This window comes from Rhagoletis pomonella, unplaced genomic scaffold (assembly GCF_013731165.1).
Source record: "Rhagoletis pomonella isolate Grant_MI unplaced genomic scaffold, Rhpom_1.0 Rhpom_scaffold_00008, whole genome shotgun sequence".
Lineage (NCBI taxonomy): Eukaryota > Metazoa > Arthropoda > Insecta > Diptera > Tephritidae > Rhagoletis > Rhagoletis pomonella.
Genome location: NW_023458562.1, coordinates 40,333,848 through 40,352,235, shown reverse-complemented (window position 1 = coordinate 40,352,235; position 18,388 = coordinate 40,333,848). Strand labels below are relative to the sequence as shown.

General features: G+C 36.9%; 1 protein-coding gene across 4 annotated transcripts; it reads right to left on the bottom strand.

The window, feature by feature from the left end:
* Nucleotides 1–340: 340 nt before the first annotated feature.
* Nucleotides 341–16,328, bottom strand: LOC118744859 (uncharacterized protein KIAA0930 homolog). Of its 4 annotated transcripts, XM_036478243.1 has the most exons (9): nt 15,543–16,326; nt 14,477–14,643; nt 14,051–14,332; nt 13,850–13,990; nt 13,609–13,790; nt 11,360–11,607; nt 1,763–3,334; nt 1,450–1,599; nt 341–1,379 (listed from the first exon to the last, which is right to left on the bottom strand). In XM_036478243.1, the coding sequence occupies exons 1-9, from the start codon at nt 15,655–15,657 to the stop codon at nt 1,339–1,341; spliced, it is 2,898 nt and encodes a 965-aa protein (XP_036334136.1). In that variant the 5' UTR covers nt 15,658–16,326; the 3' UTR covers nt 341–1,338. The 4 variants fall into 4 exon arrangements, with proteins under 4 accessions (XP_036334136.1, XP_036334135.1, XP_036334139.1 ...); XM_036478242.1 differs by having other exon boundaries at nt 341–1,599; nt 15,543–16,328; XM_036478246.1 differs by lacking the exon at nt 1,763–3,334 and having other exon boundaries at nt 15,543–16,322.
* Nucleotides 16,329–18,388: the final 2,060 nt, after the last annotated feature.

The following is an 18,388-nucleotide window of genomic DNA, read 5'->3' as shown; positions in this document are numbered from 1 at the left end:
CAATACATACATACATTACATTTCTATTCATACCATACTATTTGATAAGATTTTTCATAACTTTGACTTTATTTTTAAATTTGTATGTATGTATAATTCGTATATGACAATTTTTGTATAACATTCCTTTAGTTAGATTCTAAATTTGTGAATGAATATATTTTTTTATTTAATTTTTTTATGACTTTCTTTCAGCTATGCATGTATATGTATTAGTTAACGCTACTACACTTGCAAATATGCCAGACATACATACAAAATAACATACGATTAGCAACTACTTTCATAGTTGCAAAAATTTCTATTCATGCAGTTAAGTAATTTTTGTATACATGTGCTATTAATAAAAAAGAAACATTGATTTTATTTTTTGTTTAATTCACTCAATCTGTAGCTCTCAAAATCGTTTCTCAATTGAATTGGAATTGTAAAAGCTTGTATTGAGTACTTAGCGTTCGAAATAAAAAAGTTGTGTATATTAATTTTGACACGCTTTCCTTTGAATGTACATGCCCGTATGCCAGAAACATGAATGCGTAAAATTTAAAATTCTGGGAAATCAAGTTTGAAGGTTTTTTTTACTGGACTTAACTCTACATTTATGCAATTGAAATTGTAAAATATGGAGTTTCCGTGTACACATGGTATTCTGGATTTTGGTATAACATAAAACATCGAAAGGTTAATGAAGTCAACCCAATAGCTCCAAACTGATAAATTTGCACATTCATGCTTCTGGCATAAGGGTGACGATATGAATGTATGTATGTACATATAACGGCTTGCGCTATTTTCTATATGGCAATCGGCATTAAAGGGTTTTTGGCTAACATTTTGTTATAATGTTTGTAGGTATGTATTTCGTAATGTCATTTATTTCTAAAAGTTATCCGTTTGTATAGTGTTTGCGTGTAGGAATCAATAATATCAGTTTGTTCCCTTAGTTTTTTGCTATGATTGGGGACGTGTGTTTTTATGTAAAATAATCGATTTTTAAAAAATGTTTTCAAAAATACAAATACAATCAGTGAAGCATGTAATTAAAATAAATTAGCACACATAAATATCAAGACAAATCACATAAATTGAATTATATAAAACAGAGTAATGTATCACAATTAAAATAAAATACAAATTGCAGAACATTTGAGTGACATTGATTAAAAATTCGCATTGCAAATCGAGTGAAAAAAAATAAAAAAATAAAATAAAGTAATAAACTTAATAAAAATCATTAATAAATAAAAATGTAAATACAGGTATATTAATAAATATAATGTTTTAAATAAGTATATTGAAATAAATAGAAGTAAGCAAATAAAAATGGCTAATTTAATACTAAAAGGTTAGTATAGGCGTTTCACGATGATCCAGAAGATCTGCAAAGTAAAAGAAATGTATTCGTTAGCGTGTTCTCTTCATAAAACAGACGATATGCTATGCGTTTACCCTTAGCAATGCTCCACCAAGGCAGTGTCACATAGGTGAGGAATGCGTTGAGCGGTGTGGACTGTTGACGTCGATTTTCCTTCCAAAAGTGAAATGTTTGCGTGAAACCACGACTTGCCCAGAGTGGATTGTAAGCGCCGTCGTCCAACTCTACAATTAAATAAACAATTTTCGGTTCAGTTTAAAGTGGCATTACTAGCATGTACTTATACATATAATAAAACGAATGATCTTCTGGCGAACTGCAACACTGTGTATGTGCTTCGCAAAATTTGCCGAGCTCCCTTCACACAAAAAACAACATACAACAAACCTTTAAGCGCTTTTCGCGGCAAATCGCACCAATAATAAATGTTCGTGCCGTCGGGCGTCCTACGCTTTGGCACCAAACTCAGAGCACGATGATAGAATGCGTGTTGAGCACTGCTGCGTTTTGCTCGTGGTAAAGTTGCATTGGTATGACCATTTTCACTGCCGCTACCAGCGCCGCCACCACCGCCTCCATCGCTCACACTACCGTTTTCGACGCTGCCCGCAGCCGACACCGCTGGCGGAGGTGAAATAGGCGAACGCTGCGCACTCGATGTGGCTGGTGGCGATATCAGGTGGCAGTTGCCATTACAGTCACTGTTCACGGTCTCAGTCTGCGTTTCAAGCTGTAGGGCTGTGACTTTAGTTGCTTTTGTTGCCTTTGTTGTCGTTGAGGTTGTCGCAGTAGTCGACGACATGCTATTGTCTCGCTTATTATCAAAAGTTTCAGCAGCAGCTGCACTAGGCGTCTTCTGACTCGACTGCTGCTGCAATGGATGGCATTCTGATTTTACAGGTACACGTACACACTTCTCGAAACAGTATGGACTATTTTTGTTGCTGCTGGTCGTGTTGCTGTCGTCACTGCCGGAAGCAACTGACTCGGCTGTGTTTGGCGGCGAGCGCTGCTCTACAACGGGCAGTTCCTCACGGCCGCGCACATTTATCATCAACTTTGTGTCTTTCTCGCTTAGTATGGCCATTTTGGCCTCGCTCTGCTCAACTGTTGTGCCATTCAATGAAGTTGCGTCGTCGGCTAATTCATATTCTTCGGCTTTCAACGATGTGGCTTCTTGTTTTTCTATCCTGTTGTTATTACTGTTGCTTTCTTTTGGCAACTGAGTTTTCTTTGTATCTTTTTGGTCATTATTGTTCTTGGTTTTTGTTGAAGCGGCAGCGCCCGTTTTAGACTTGATTCGTTTGGGTGAAACCTTGGCAAGTAAAGTAGAAGCTTTGCTCTTATCCTTATCTTTCTCTCTAACCTTATGCTTGTCCTTTTCTTTTTCCTTTTCCTTTTCTTTCTTTTGAGCTGGACTAGCTGTGCGCTTTACCTTACGATCAGCTGCACTAAGAGAGGCGCTACGTACCACACCTTTCTTCTCTCCACCCCCGGCGGTCAACCGGAGACTTCCTCGCTTGGTCACAATAAGTTCGCTTTCCACACTTAATATGGTTCTGTGTTTTGGCTTTGACTTTTTGTCGGGCATTTTGCTGAGACAAGCTGGAGTCTCGTTGGCCGCATCGTCGCATGTCGGACAATACACTTCCGACATTTGAGGCGTGTTCTTATCGCTTGACGCACCCACCCAACGTTTGCACTTTTTGCCGCCGAAACAGTTGCTGCAACCCGTTGTGCTCGTATTGGAGGTTGGCGAGGTGATCGTTGCCGCAGTGGCTTCCACAGCTTCAGCCACGGGCACACTGCCGTCTACAACATCTGCCGCTTGCTGCTGAGCGCTAAGTTTTACTTCGTTTTCAGGTGAAATCGGAAGCTTAACCACAGCCGCGTTAGCTGCTTCACAATTCGGATTGAGATGGAGTTTTGCCTCGGATGCCGAGAAAGCAGGACGCAGATCTACAATGAAATATAGATCGTTGGCATCGTTTTGAATAACTTTAAAAAATCATAAGAGCCGTCTATAGAGTGAAAATAACGTAAAGTAATAGAGTAATAGAAATTTAAAGTAAACTTAGTGTAAAAGAATAAAAGCGGAAATAAAGGAGCAGTAGAATGTATTAAAATTAATTGTCGGCAATGCGAAGAGAATATGCAGAGTAAATGGAAATAGGATAGACGCTAGTGGTCAGCGTTGGAGGAGAAAAGGAGAAAAAAACGAATAATCGGTGGGAAGGCAGGCCGATTTACAGGTTTTTTTGTAGGTGTCCAGAGCATTTAATAATCTTAAAAACCAAACAGTTTTGTAATGCATCAGTTAAGAAATAAAAGGAGGATTGATTTTAGACAGGTAAAATGATTTAGAAATATGTCAGTTGGTTCTAAAAGGGCCAGCTGGCCCTGGAAAACTGGGAAAAGAACAAAATTTGCACTCCTAGTAAACAAAGTTACAGACGAGTAAGAATGTCACGTACCATGGATAGCGGGTTTGAACGACTAACTGACTAACAAGCCAGACAGATTGGCCTGATCTGAAAACCAATTTTCATATAGTCTCGGTCAACAGCTACAGACAAAAAACACTTCGAACAGTTACAAAGAATAATTTTATGATGCGAAAAAATTACAACTCCTTTTTTCCGTGAGTAGTGTCTTTTATGGGGGTGATCGATTTGCACACACGCGACATCCCGTAATGTCGACTCGTAGGTGTTCAATTGCGTTGCTATTAGCACCCCCCAGTACAATAGGCCTCCCGGTGGTGACACCTGGTTACGCCCTCACGACCCCCTTAAATCTCATTACCCATGCTTTCCTTCAGACCTAAATCCCTGCCAGCTTTCCCCTTCCCTCTTTTTTCAGGACCGGATAAAGGTATCATCTGACCCGTGCCGAGGATCAGCCTGGCTGGGGCCCTTCACCTAGTCCAGTCGTGAGCGGAGTGCTCCGGATACCCGGTAACCTTCGGATCCAACTAGCCTTACCCGGGTACAGCGGATCTCTGTCCGGGCTGACGTTCCCCTTTCTCTGCGTCTCGTGGGACCAGATTATGGACAATAAAAACAAGCCAAAAACCTCAACAACAGTACGGGAGTCTATCTGCAATAAGCGAAGTGGCGCTACGTTTTTCAAAACCAATCACAGGGAAGCTCTTGACTTTTCCCTCGTAAGTGAATTTTTCAGTGATCGGATCTCGGGGTGGAAGGTCCTGGAAGAGGACTTTTTCTCGGACCACAGGATAATAGAATTTAACATACCCCCGTTTCTAAAGAGATACAAAATTTCAGAAGAACTGATTGGGGGTATTATAGAAAAATTGTATACAAGAATCTACCTTCTGAGCCATGTTATTAGTTAGTGTTTTTGTTGAGAGTTGCGATACAGCACTAACTAAAGCATATTCCAAGAGGAAAACAAAGCAAGCGTACAAACCTCCCTTGTGGTCCTCGGATCTAAATAACCTTGATTGACGTGAAAGGTAGGTACTCGAAAACTCACCTACGGTACCCAGCTATATTCAAACGAATATTTCTTGTACTGATGACACATTGTATGATTCAGAATCAGCCGAAGCTACACCACAGTTTATCAGCGAAATCATAAGTGACAGGAAAACTGTTGGGCTTATCTAATTTCATGTCCTATAAGCCGCCAGGACCAGATGGTATATATCCGGGCCAGCGACAACATACCATGAAACTTACAAACCCATGGCTAAAACCATCTTCTCCAGCTGATTAAGGATCGAAAAGCAGGCAGAGCCTCTTCCAAACCTGACGATTTTAGGCCTATTAGCCTTACCTCTTTTTACTTAAGACTCTGGAAAGACTTTTGGAGACTAAAAGACAATCGTTAACCCAGCTCTTTTATCTAATGCGCAGCATGCCTACAGCAAGGACAAATCTACGGAGACTTTTTCCACTCGCTAGTCTCAAAAGGTGAGAAATCGATCTTATGGGTGAATAAAACTCTCGTGAGGATCATCCACCAATTGCTCACCAGTAGCTTGATGAGCTCAGAATTGATCGACAGGCGATTCACAGGTCTATCAGGAGGGGCACTCCACTCCTTCTGCACTTCTATGGGTAGTTACCGTGAACCAACTGTTGCGGCGAATGGAGGCGGATGAATATGAGGTTGTCGTATATGCCGATGACGTTGCGGCTCTTAGACCCCCTAAACTTTATGGCTCAAGCCTGGAATTAAAACGTACTGCCAAGTATCTTGGAATAATTCTCGACAGCAAACTGCTGTGGAACGATAACACAATGGAACGCATCAAGAAAGCCAGAGCATAGTTCACTGAATCTACACTGACATTTTTCGTCTGATTACGGAGCCCTAGTATGGTGGCTTACGCTTAGTAAGACAACCGCGCATAATTCAAAAGGGTATAAAGGAGTGCGGAGCTATGTACTTAACGCGATTGCAGCCTTAAGATTCTGAGGGCCAAGGTACTGGACTCATGGTACATCCCGCCACTCGTAAATCGTAGAACAAGGGCGCCCATACACATACTCGACGGACAGGTCGAGGGAGGAGTTTTCTCCCGGAGCTGGAACTAGAAATATCTTTTGGGCTATCCGACCACTGCAGTGTGTATTACGCGGAATTTTTGGCTATCGAGGAGGCCACTTGGACCCAATGAAAAAATACAGGTCTCTATCTTCTTTGACAAATCAAGCAGCCCTGAAAGCTCTAGACTCATGCATAGACAACACAAAGTCTCCCAGTGAACGCCGCAGATATCTTAACGATTTGGCACAGCATTATAGAATACAACTCATATAGGTGCCTGGACATCGAGATATTCAGAGCAACAGCAAAGGTGACGAATTGGTCAGGAATGGTACGACCGCTTCCAACCTTCCGGGGAAGAACACTTTCAAACTAGATGTTAGGAACAGCACCACGCAAGCAGTAATCGAACGCTGGAGAAATCTCTCTTTCTGTGAAACTGCTAGGCCTGCCCTCTCTACAAGATCGTGCAGAGATAGCGGAAATTAATATTAGACTAATGCCGAAGTTCATTACGTCAATGAAATGGTTTGATCCCGAGTTAGCGTCGCAACATCACAGGGGAACGAAGAGTGCATTTGGCATCACAATGGGCCTGTCATTGGCCTAAGTGTAGGAGGACTCACTCTCTCAAGCCATTCCAACCTAACCTAGCAATATCTTGTAACGAATCCAGTACTTTTGGCAACAAACCTTCATTTCCTGATCACAATTTGTCTAGGTCTGTTAAGGGAGACGCCGCTGTCACTAAGTAGTTAGCGGTGCGTACTACCACTCCGTGGTACCTGGGTTCGATACCTGGTCCGAGCAAGATCTATATTAGCCAATTGTTTTTCTAATAGCGATCGCACCTCGGCAGGCAATCTAAAACAAACCTCCGAGTGTATTTCTGCCCTGATAAAGCTTTCTAAATAGTAGGCCCTTTATTTGTGTAATAAGAATATCATCAGGGCGCATACCACGAATAGGAGGAGAAGCTTTGCAAAATTGTTAGCACCAGAATATTGTTACTATTATAATTAATTGATATATTTAGGTCACCGCTACCAACCAAAGTTCGTATCTACGTTTTAGAAATTTATTTTGTCAGATTTCCACTCGAGTTTGGATTACCGCCCCTCAAATACCAAAAAAATTTTAGTTTATGTTTAATAGTAAATGGCATGTATGCACTTGAAATGACAAAATTGCGTTTGTATTTAATTACAAATGTATTCATCAATAATACTTAGTCTCTACTATTCTTTTAACTAAAAACAGGGGACTGCACACACCGGAGGAGCTACAAATTTAACAGATAAACAAAAATTATAAAATATTGTAAAATATGCGTTACGATTTTGAAGTAGAGTCAAGTAATGTAATGAGCATTGTAAAAATTGTACAAATGAAATAAATGTGTGTATTTCAAGTCCTGCTTTCTCGGCAATCTAGTCATTTGCTGTGATACACTTTTTTGCTTTGCTTAGCAGTTGTATGCTAATTTTGTAGTGGAAGAGCTTTGTTTTGTGATAAATTTAACTCTTTGATTGGATCAAATTATAAACGGAAATAAAATATTTGACGAAGTATAGCAAGCAATACGTTACATTAACAAGAAAAGGATGGGTGGGATATGAAAAAAAGGCAAGCGAAATTGAATTAGTTAAATACTTATACGAAATTAAATAAAATGTAACTTTTAAGAATTTATTAAATGTACATAGGTAAGTAAGTTCAAAGAAAGTGTTTATAGAAGAGCATAAGTGTAAATATATGTATGTAGTTTGTTTAGTGATAGGTCGATAAACGCATTTCAAATCAGTACCCGAGGCTTAACTTATATTCAGCAGCTAATATACAATTTTTGCGCTGAAAAACGATAGTTTATTTCCGAATGTGAGTTAGCTCTACAGCATTAAAAACATTCCAATAGATTTGAGGGAATTTTTATGAGCCGAAAATATCTTTTTATTTGCTGCGTTGGAGCTGCTGTGGCAAATGAGCATAAAAACTGAAAATTTTAATTTTCGCGTCTCTTAAAAAATTAATCTTGCGTTATTGAAATTATAAAGGCATAAAGGATAATTAAAAATTTCGCCTTTAATTCCAATGTCTGAGGTAGCTAAACCCCAGTACAAAAGTTTACAAAAAAAAGTTTATTGCTGTTGTTAAATGGGCCATTCCATTGTGACTACTGGGACATTTTACTCCAGAATGTGATCAATTGTGAATTGTAACTATGTCGTCGAAACTTATGCAACAGCGAAAGATATTTTTTTAACATAGAATGATAACTAATGTAAAAAATTGCTTTAACAAAAATACCAAACGATTTCTTATTTTTATATAACTATCATTTGAATGAATGTGAATGGTGGGACACTGAAAAGAACTCTATTTTACCCTTGTGCACTCAAAGATGAATTTTAGCCAAACAACTTAATTTTTACAAACGGTGTATTTGTGTTGTAAAATATGAATAACAAGCTTTCGTTTCCAATAAAAATGACGTTTTATATAATCTTCATAGAAATATTAAAAAATATTTAAAGTTGTGACTAGTGGGACATCTCCTTGTGACTGCTGTAAAGTAATTATGCATGAAATAAAAGTTTTCATAGACAGAAATTACAACTTCTTTTGATTTTTTTTTAATATTTTCCCACAGGTTAATGAAATGTAGTCATTTAAAACGAGGTTACTACTGAAATAGAGATAATTAGGGCCTATTTAAATTTATGTCGTTTTCCTCTTTTCAATGGAATGACCCAAATTTTTAAGCAAAAAGTTTCGGTGTTATCGTCCCATTACTGTGAGACAAAAAAAACTGTACAAGTCTCTTTACTTCACCGTATCACAAAAGTGCAATTTGTTCCAAGCGATTTTGAACACTAACTATGAAAATAGTTCAGGAGTGCATGATTTTTATATATATTTTGTATTTTTTTTGAAAACGGCACCTTGTAATCAGTAGTATACTAAGAAACAAGTAACATGATTATTTCAAACAGAGTAATTTTAAGTTATTCCATGTTTAAGCTCTACCCAGAATTACAGCGGACGTCGGTAATTTGTGAAAAGCTTGTTTGACCAATCACACAGTGTGGTTGTCTAGAAATTTTTATTAAGAATCAATTCAGCTCAATAAAAAAATGTCCAACCAACGCCACCCTGTACCTGTCATCCATCCGTACAAATGCACCAATCGCGTGATTTGGCTTTGTTGGCAAATTGCACATTTGAAAACACACTTGCATGTCGTGGCTCCAGCTGAGTGCGCAGAGATGCTTGCTACTATTTGTTACCTTCCAGCAGGGTCCGAATGTTATTAGGTGGCACATCTAATTTTTGATATTTTTTTTCCCTAATTACGAAAAAGCATCTGTAATATATCCAAAATAAAATCTGTTTGAAGTAAACAAAAGGTCGTTTGGCGCCAAATCATACCGCACACCTTGATCTAATATATTATATTTTCCTTTATGAATTTTGAGTTTGCTCACTTTAGATCTAGGTGTGCGATATGTGATTTAGCTTGAAAAAGGATATTCGGACAGGTTCTGTAATTCACTTCCGAGTGAATTTCAACCCCTGCCAATTTGAATTCAAAGCGAGTTTAATTGAAATTCACTCGAAAGTGAATTCCAGAACCTGCTTGATTGTTTTTTTTTTTAGTGTAGGAAGCTTAAAAAGACACTCCCATGATTAAGAACGCCTTGGCTATATAACGGGTGGTCAATCAGGCAGGTTCTGCAATTCAATCCGAGTGAGTTTTGACTCCATTCAATTCAAATTCAAGGTGGCTTTGGTTGAACTTCACTCGGAAGTGAATTGCAGAACCTGCCTGAATATAGTAGTTTTTTGTTAATAATTTTTTATTTTGTCAGTGGCAGCTCTTTCCTGCTGGAAATTTGAACAGATAATCCTCGGAACGAAATGTATCCCTTTACGCTTGAACTACGTTGGGAAATAATGCAAACGAAATGGACAAAGATTTTGCTACAAAAAAATATCTTCTCTGTCGAAGCGCCGTCTCATCTCGGAGGCTATGTTAACCAACAAAACTTCCGCATCTGGGGATCGGAAAGCCCCGTGATAGTTGAGAAACCAAAGCATTCTCAGAGAGTGACAATTTGGTGCGCATTTTGGAGCGGTGTCATCATTAGCCCATTTTCATTTGAAAATGCTGCTGGAAACGCCATTTCGGTCAACGGTGAGCGCTACAGAGGCATGGTTAGTTTGTGGTCGGAAGTCGAAGACACGGGCTTTGACGGTCTTTGGTTTAATTACATAGTTACTTATATTTTCTAGAGGCGAAGTTATGCAACAAAATACATACGAAACAACAACAGCTTTAAATGCATTTTATAGCATAGCACCTCTTCCAGCAAACACTCTGCTGGCAACCTTTCACAATACCTTAGCGGTTGTTTAATGAAAATTAAATATTTCTCCTGTTTTCCTGGGTTTTGACATGGAGAGTATTTTTCTGACACATAATAATGCATACAGGACGTCGTTTTCAGAAAAAAAGAACTTAACTTGCAAAGTTTATGACACATGTTAATAGTACTATGTATACAACTAGGTTTATACTAGTTATAGAAAAATAACCGATGTTGCTGTTTTAACAGTGTACCGAAACATTTTTTCTTTACTTTCCTTATATACCATTCGTAGTGAGTGTTGAAAATCGCTTGGAGCAAATTGAACTTTTTAGGCCCATACTTCGTGGTACGGTCTAATGTAAAGGTGGGCGCTGCGTATGCGCAATATGTAAAAATCTCATGTTGCTCATACGCAGTGTACCCAAATAGTCGACAATAGAAAGTAATAAAAGTAAAGAATTGTTTTTTTCAAAGATTGTGTTTAGAAACATGAATTACAGTGTTAAAAGATTTATATATCTCTACATACGTACATATTTCGCCGTTTAAATTACAAAACCGCGTATCAAGAAAATGCAAAACCGCGTATGTGAGGTTGCATAAATTATTTCCTAGAGAGTAAAAGCACGCATATTTCAAATGATCCTCTTTTTTTATAAAGCAATCGCATATCTGGCGAGTATATTTTAGGACGAATGGTTTACGGCTTGAGCCAAGAGCCTGTGTGAGCGGAACGACGATACGCGATTTTCTACTTTAAACGACGATTTATTAAAAACATGCAGGAGTAAAATTGTGTGATGAAAGTGTTGTAAATAGCAGCGAATGATAATGAGATATGAGCTCTATAACGAAAGTCTATAGAAAATTACAAAATAAACTAATACATGAAATATGCATTTATCACGCAGTTGTAGTAAGCGCTCATTTCAAAAACATTGAGTTAACGTACAATTCAATAAGCGCTTTAAACAGAAGGCGTGATAAATTAATGTTAAATAAAGACACATTATTATTAACCACTAATAGGTATTTTTAAAATTCGAGTAGTTAAACGAATACAAAAGTCTAAATTTATTAAAATGTTAGTGCTTACCATCACGTAAATCGCCAGCTTCAATCTCTGACACCTCATTTGCCAGCGAATCGAGCCCTTCGTTTTCAGAACGCGCCTTAGCGCCCGCTGTACCGCCGACTGCATCAGGTGCGCCTTTTGTACGCCAAGCGTACCTAGAGAAATTATTTAAATTAGCGCTGGGATCACTTAGGCGCCGCTGATGACGATAAGTGCAGTAGTCATCATTTTCCTCCTCCCACTCGTCCCACATATCTGTTGCACAAAATCTGTAAAAGATAGAAGTAAACCATAACGATGTGCGATTTTTAAGAAAGTATGGTAAGAGGAATTTTTCCTATACCTTTTGAAAATTTAATTTCATTTGGAATTTTCATACATTTTTTATTTAGACCATTGAAAAGAGTGCCTTTTGAAAGAAGCTTAAACTAAAACAAATTACCGTATACAAAATATTTAAAATGGCCATCTGGATGTTCACACTTACATATAACATCTTAACCTCAACACAGGCGTACATACATTTCACATATCACTAACTTAAAGTGAAAGTTGCAATCTTATGAAAACTCATATTTTGATATAAGAACCAAGAGAATCTAAAAATGCATCATTTTGAGAAGGTTTTATTTTTTCTAGTTTACATTCAAAGAAAGGCAACTTTGCTAAGTCCAAAAGAGACAGCGAAAATCCGATAAGGCCAAGCAAATATCACTAAGTAAATCGTATGCCATACAAATGTAGCCGGTTGGTGACGCGGGGTGGATATATTTCGAAAACAAGAAGAATCTATGGTCCATTTAGCTTATGTTTAGAATATATGCTAATTACATGGAATTTTGCCGATAGGAGAGCCAGGGTTCGTAAGCCTGTATATATGGTCCGATTTGGTTTATATTTGGCATATATGTAAATATGTATGTTACCTTTATTCAAAAAAATAATTACATAAAAAATTTCGCCGATTGGTGGGCCAGGGTTCGTAAGCCGCATAAATGGTCCGATTTGGCATCAGGGAAATAATCATTATTTTTTAAATCTTAACCAAAAACACGACAAGTTGTAATCATCGTAAAACAATTTTAACGATACTATTGTAACTTACAATGATTTTTATTTATCGAGTTTAACCAATAAAGATTAAAGATAATAATTAATACTTTATTTTTAACAGTTATTATTGAGTTTTATTCTTTCAATTGAATTGAAAAGGAATAAGTCCCAAAATTTGCAGGTCAAGATTTCAGTTGGTTGCGTCTGTATAACCTTTTTAATTTTATAAATATCATTATTTTTAAGTGTAAAAATAAAACTTAATAATAATCTGTGCGAAAAAATAAAAATCATAAAATAATCATATTTGTGATCGAAAAAATAAAAATCAAATAATAATTATTTCCGTTGAGCGAAAAAATAAAACTCAATAATAATTATTATTTTTAAGCGAAAAAAATCATAATATAAAGATTAAATGCTTATTTAAAATATTTTACACGTAATGATTACCGTGCCTGGTTTATATTGGAATATATGTAAATATATTGCCTTTACTGAAAGAAATAACTACACAAAAAATTTGGTAGGGGTGGACGATTGGTCAGATTTGGTTGAGATTTAGAATATATATGTTTGTATGTACTTATATATAAAATTGAAATCGATTGAAGAATTTATTTGTTTGTAGCCCAATCAAGTTAATCCAATAAATAGGTGTAAACTTACAATTTCGACTAAAGCTGAAAATTGGTACTAATGTTAATGTTAATGTAGAAAGTTAAATCAAAGTTTTTACTATAGATATTTCCGAATAATTTGCACCTTTGATGAATCAAGTACGAAAATACATTTTTTTCTATTTTTTTTAAGTGTAGGTTTTAGGAACTATAAGAAACATATTTTACATATTTTGATGTATGTCCGGCCCTCCCTACAACCTGCACAAAGTTTTGCTTCGGGCGTAGCAGCATGTTATTTATTTTGCAACGCGATAGATTTAGTAATTTTGATTTAGTTGTTTCTAACAGCTGTTGCCAGACAATGGCAAACCTCCGAGTGTATTTCTGTCTTGAAAAAGCATCACATTAAACCATTTGCCGCCCTTAGGCAACTTAAAATTGTAGGCTTTAATATCAGGACGTACGTCACAATTTGGGGGAGAGGCTTGGACAAACATTTAGCAAGAGTATAAGCTCTAAATATTTGTTTCATAATCTAAATAATCTACCCCAATTAAAAAAGGGAACAAATGCGTATAATACTTTTTTACTCACCCTGGTTCACTTGTTGGTGTCTCCACGCCTGAGCCTTTCGGCTTTGTAACAGCCATTTCGGCATGGCCTTTACCCTGTGGACCCTTCATTCGAACGAATTCACAGCGTGTTTGCACACCCGCACCACTGCTAAATAGGCCAAAAGACATGCGTTGCGCAACTTTAGAGCTGAGGCTTGATTGCTGTTTAAATTAATATAATTTCAAACATTATTTTTTCATTATCGAAGTTACGAACTTACCCTCGCATCGTACACTTTTTTGAGGGCATCATAGCGTATTGAACCAAGAAATATTACACCCTGCACAGAACCATCTTTGTCGTTGGCCACCAATTCCACACAAACCATTTCACCGTCACGCACTAAGATGTCGCTGAAAACCTGTAAAAAATGCGCAAATTTTCAATACTAATTTTGTTCAAGTAATTCACAATTGTTTACCTCATCGAAATTATCTACCATAAAGCAAATATGTGGGTATGTTATCTCCTCGCCTTCACCTTTAGTGTCCATTTTCCGACGACTTGGACTAGCGTATACGCGTTGTGAGTGGCGTCTCAACACCTGCAATTCCTTTGGCGATGTGCGCGTACAAATTGCTAATGTGAGTGTATAATCGAATTGATGTATAACCATATTGAGATAGACAGTTTCCTCCCAATCGACATCCGGATCACCAATCGGAAGTTTTCTGGAGTCCTTCCGAAACACATCAACTTCTGTCTTTAAAATTAAATGAACAATGATCATTTTAAATACATAAATTATATTACATATCTAATGCTTTTCATATTTAAATTTGTATCGAGGAAGTGTTTCTAGAGATATCTACGAAAGGACTATCGTATTGCATTAAATACAACTTACCTCATATTTTGGCATATGTCGGGAGGAACTTTTCACGTGTTTTTTGCGAACAAAGAAAAGTAAATCATCTGAATCGATGCTATGTACGGGTTCAGTTTGAAACAAGAAATGGCGTACAAACAAATCTGTCCAATATGTAGTACCTTGGAGGACCACAAAACCACTGTCTGTTGAAAATTGGAGGATATTATTAAATGTTCATAAAAAAAAATATTTGCTTAATCCATGTACCTAACTTAAAGTTAACAAAAACTACTAACATTAGTCCTATACATATCTGTAGACATTTGAAAGAACAACAACAGAGCCCTTTTTACCGCCCGAGCAATACATTTTATTTAAATGAAAATACACAGTTGTAAACAGAAACATTTTAAAAGGTTGTGGATAGTAAAGAAAATAGTTATGTACGTTTATATTTCTTTTGAATTACAACATTTTCCTTTTTGGTGGTAAATCATTTTTTGTTTTCCCGTGAAAGATAGACTTAAGTTGTTCTTTCAAATGTCCACAGATATGAATGCTCAAATGCATCCACCTATATTTTCTATTGATATTTGTATACAGATAAGAACGAAATCCAAACAAGGAACCCTCAAGCATATAAAATAAGTAATATTATGAATCAGCAGCATAAAAGATAATAAAAAAAGCCGGTTGAGCGCTACTTGAACAGATCGATAGGATGGAAAACACAAAAGCACCCTTAACATTTGGCGATGAATTTCTAAACATACAAACATGTAGATGTTGGTATGTATGCACATAGGTAGTTATATAATGATCAATTACATAGATGTAGGAACTATGCGAATTTAAAAAATGATTAGGTATACATGCACATATGTGTGCCACCTTTTTCGGGCAGACACAATTCCGAGTATCATATGTACACAACAGCAACAGAACAATTGCACATCGGGGCACAGGATAAAGAAATTTTTGATAAATCGATAAAGTACGAATGTAGACAATTTTCCATGGCGTAGATATGTTAATGTAAAACGCACTAACCACGCAAATTTAACAAATAATTAAAAAAAATAATAATAATAATAATACTTACCATCTTTGAGCAATTGTCGCATTTCCTTTGTACGTTGAAAATTTATATCCTCAAGCAGTTGCTGTAGTGGAGTCTGTGGCTTTAGCAAAATACCTGCAGCGCTGGCTAGTGACATATTGCTAGAGTTTTTAGCAAATAACTAATCAATTTTATCTCAATCGATGCTCAAGTGTTGTGATGAAATTGGAAGGGGACTTTTCACTTTTTTACAATGCTTAAGTGATTTCACATATAAAAAATCATCATAATCTCGCTACAAAATACATTTTAGCAAATTGAAATCACACTGTTTTAAAATATCGTACGGAATGATACAAAAGTTTCTTATATTTAAGAGTTAAAAAAGTTCCTAAACAAGAGACAAAAATCGAAAGTCCGTCTCCGTTCAACTTAACCGAAACTCTGCTTTTTTGACTGCTGCAAACGATTCCCGTATACTTTTAGACGCACGAATACAGCCCAACATCGAGTCAGTCAACTAATTGAAAACATACGAAAGTATTTACGAATGCATATTGCCAGTCACCACCACAGCGTTTGCCTCTGACACCGCACATCTTGCACCGACAAGCTGCAGCAGCTGTGATTGCGAATTATCTGCGACAACCAGGAACGGCACTGAATGAATCCTTTGTAGCCTCGAGCATTTGTTGTTGTTTTTTTTGGCAGCCCTTTAATGCACGCTTATAATATACTTATTCATAATCTGTGTTGTGTACGAGCTGGGTTAATTTTATTCGCCTTCTACTGCGCATATCCAAAACATGTAAACGAAAACAAAATAAGAACCCAATAAAACTCAGTCAAGCAAAACAAAAGTTGTTTTGTAAACAAAGAAGTCATAATTACAGCTGATTATGACAGTTGGAGTAGAGTTGCCGAGCCAAAGCGTTTGAATCAGAGTAGCCAACTTGTTTTTGAGAATTCCTCGCTTTTCGACAATGAAATTTCCCCGATTTTGCTCGTATTTCCGTAAAATTACCCATCCATGGATACCTCCTTATTTACAAAAACAAAAATTTATGTATTTCGATATATTGCTGCAGTTGCATTCTGACAATCGCCACGCTAAATTTGTGTCGCTAAAATGTTCTAGATGAAAAGTAGTGGTGCGTAAAAGTGTACAACTGAGAGAAACTAACACATGCAATGTTTAATCAGTCAGATCTGGCAGTATGGAGATGTTGATCAAAATTAGCGATAGCAAATGTTGGAATCTAGCTGTTGGTTTTTCTCTATTTTATTTTTAAGCGTAATTCATCTATGTATTCATAAACCATGAGGAGAATGAGCGATGAACTTCAGAACATTCTAGAGTTGCCATGAGTGCGAGCGCAGATATATAAGGGCGCCACCAGACACCGGAGTGAGAGAGTTACAAGTCAGCAAGCTACAAGTAAAGTGAGTTGCGAATAAGCAAGTTTAATTGTGTTAACAAGTTTTGTAAAGCGTTGTAAATTGTTTGTTGTACAATAAAGTTAATTGTACTACAATTTGGTCATCGTGAGCATTTATTTAACAATCCAGCGTTACGAGCCGTGAGATATTTGGGAAGTCCCTCAAGGCCATGAACGAAAGACATATTTTTGGTTCTTGCTCAAGGCTTCGAGGATAATCGTAATACCATGTCCCCACCGGAACTAACCACGTAGTTATGGCATTGAGTTGGTTATCCCGATAACCCTACTTGATTTAGCGTAGTTTCGCCATATAAAAATGACAGCAGTTAACCATTTCGCTTAGATGGTTAAAAGCTAACCAACTCGAAACCACGTCGAAAGTCTGATACAACCCCATGAACCAAAAATACAATATCACGCCTTTTTCTTAGTAGACCGTTATAATCGCATTTAGGAAAAAAGTTGGGCGACTTTGACATTAGCCGTTTGTTTACATTTGTTCGTTGTTTACAATTTGGTGGTGGTGGTAAAGAATAATTTAACACAACGACATGATTTATAGAAGAATTTGCATAATAAAAATGATTATTCATGCGTTCAACAATTACGCGTTTTTTGTTTTGTTCTCTTCGTTGTTTACTTCTTACAACAAAGATGGCGTCGAGATTTCTACAGCTAGAAAATAACTTTTTTCTTTCTTTCGGGAAGGCGTGATCGTGTGTCTTTCGTTCATGATACAACCCTGTGTTTTTACACCATCTGTGGGTCATTAGCGTTAAAATTAGTCTGTTCCAATAGCAGTCCGGTTTACAGGATTTAATCAGAACTTACAGGAAGTCGTTCCTATTGACATAAAACCTGTAAGTGGGAACACTTTTGAGAGAGTAACTGAGCAACTGTTCCTAGTCAGAAGTTACAGGATTTAGTCCGGAGTTTTTTTCCCTGTAAGTTCATGAAGAGTGTCAAACGATCAGCTGATTTGCATGTGCAAACAAAAACAGAAAGCGGTGAAAGCAAAAAACCGTATACTGTTAAAAAATGGAAGTAAACAACGAAATATTTGAATATGTATAGATTTTAATAATTATTTAGTGATATTTCAGCCAAATCAGTGTTGTACCAATGACATGTAAACAAACCGACTGACGTTTTTACAGGAAATAGTGCTTTTTGCGTTCCTGTACACTTCCGCATCTGTTCTCCTGTTACTCTCACTAGAGAGAGTAAAATTGTAGTTTGACTGTTCCACAGGTTTTAGTCCAAAGTTCAAAGGAATAGACTAAATGTAAAGAATTCGTTCGCTACTAGTGTTTGGACTCCACTAAGATCAGATTAGATTTACTCCGGTTTTTGAAAAAATTTAAAATTGGCCTTGGTCACCTGCACTTAAAACGTTTTTCCACTCACTACTGACTTTGGACCGCAGGTTAATGTTTGAAAACTGAT

Excerpts from the sequence above, each read along its gene's own strand:
- LOC118744859 (XM_036478242.1), bottom strand. The coding sequence starts at position 15,657 with ATGTCACTAGCCAGCGCTGCAGGTATTTTGCTAAAGCCACAGACTCCA. Across the intron at positions 14,644-15,542 it reads GCGACAATTGCTCAAAGATG|ACAGTGGTTTTGTGGTCCTC; the intron begins GTAAGTATTATT and ends AATTTTCAACAG. Across the intron at positions 3,335-11,359 it reads AGCTGGCGATTTACGTGATG|ATCTGCGTCCTGCTTTCTCG; the intron begins GTAAGCACTAAC and ends ATTTCATTGTAG.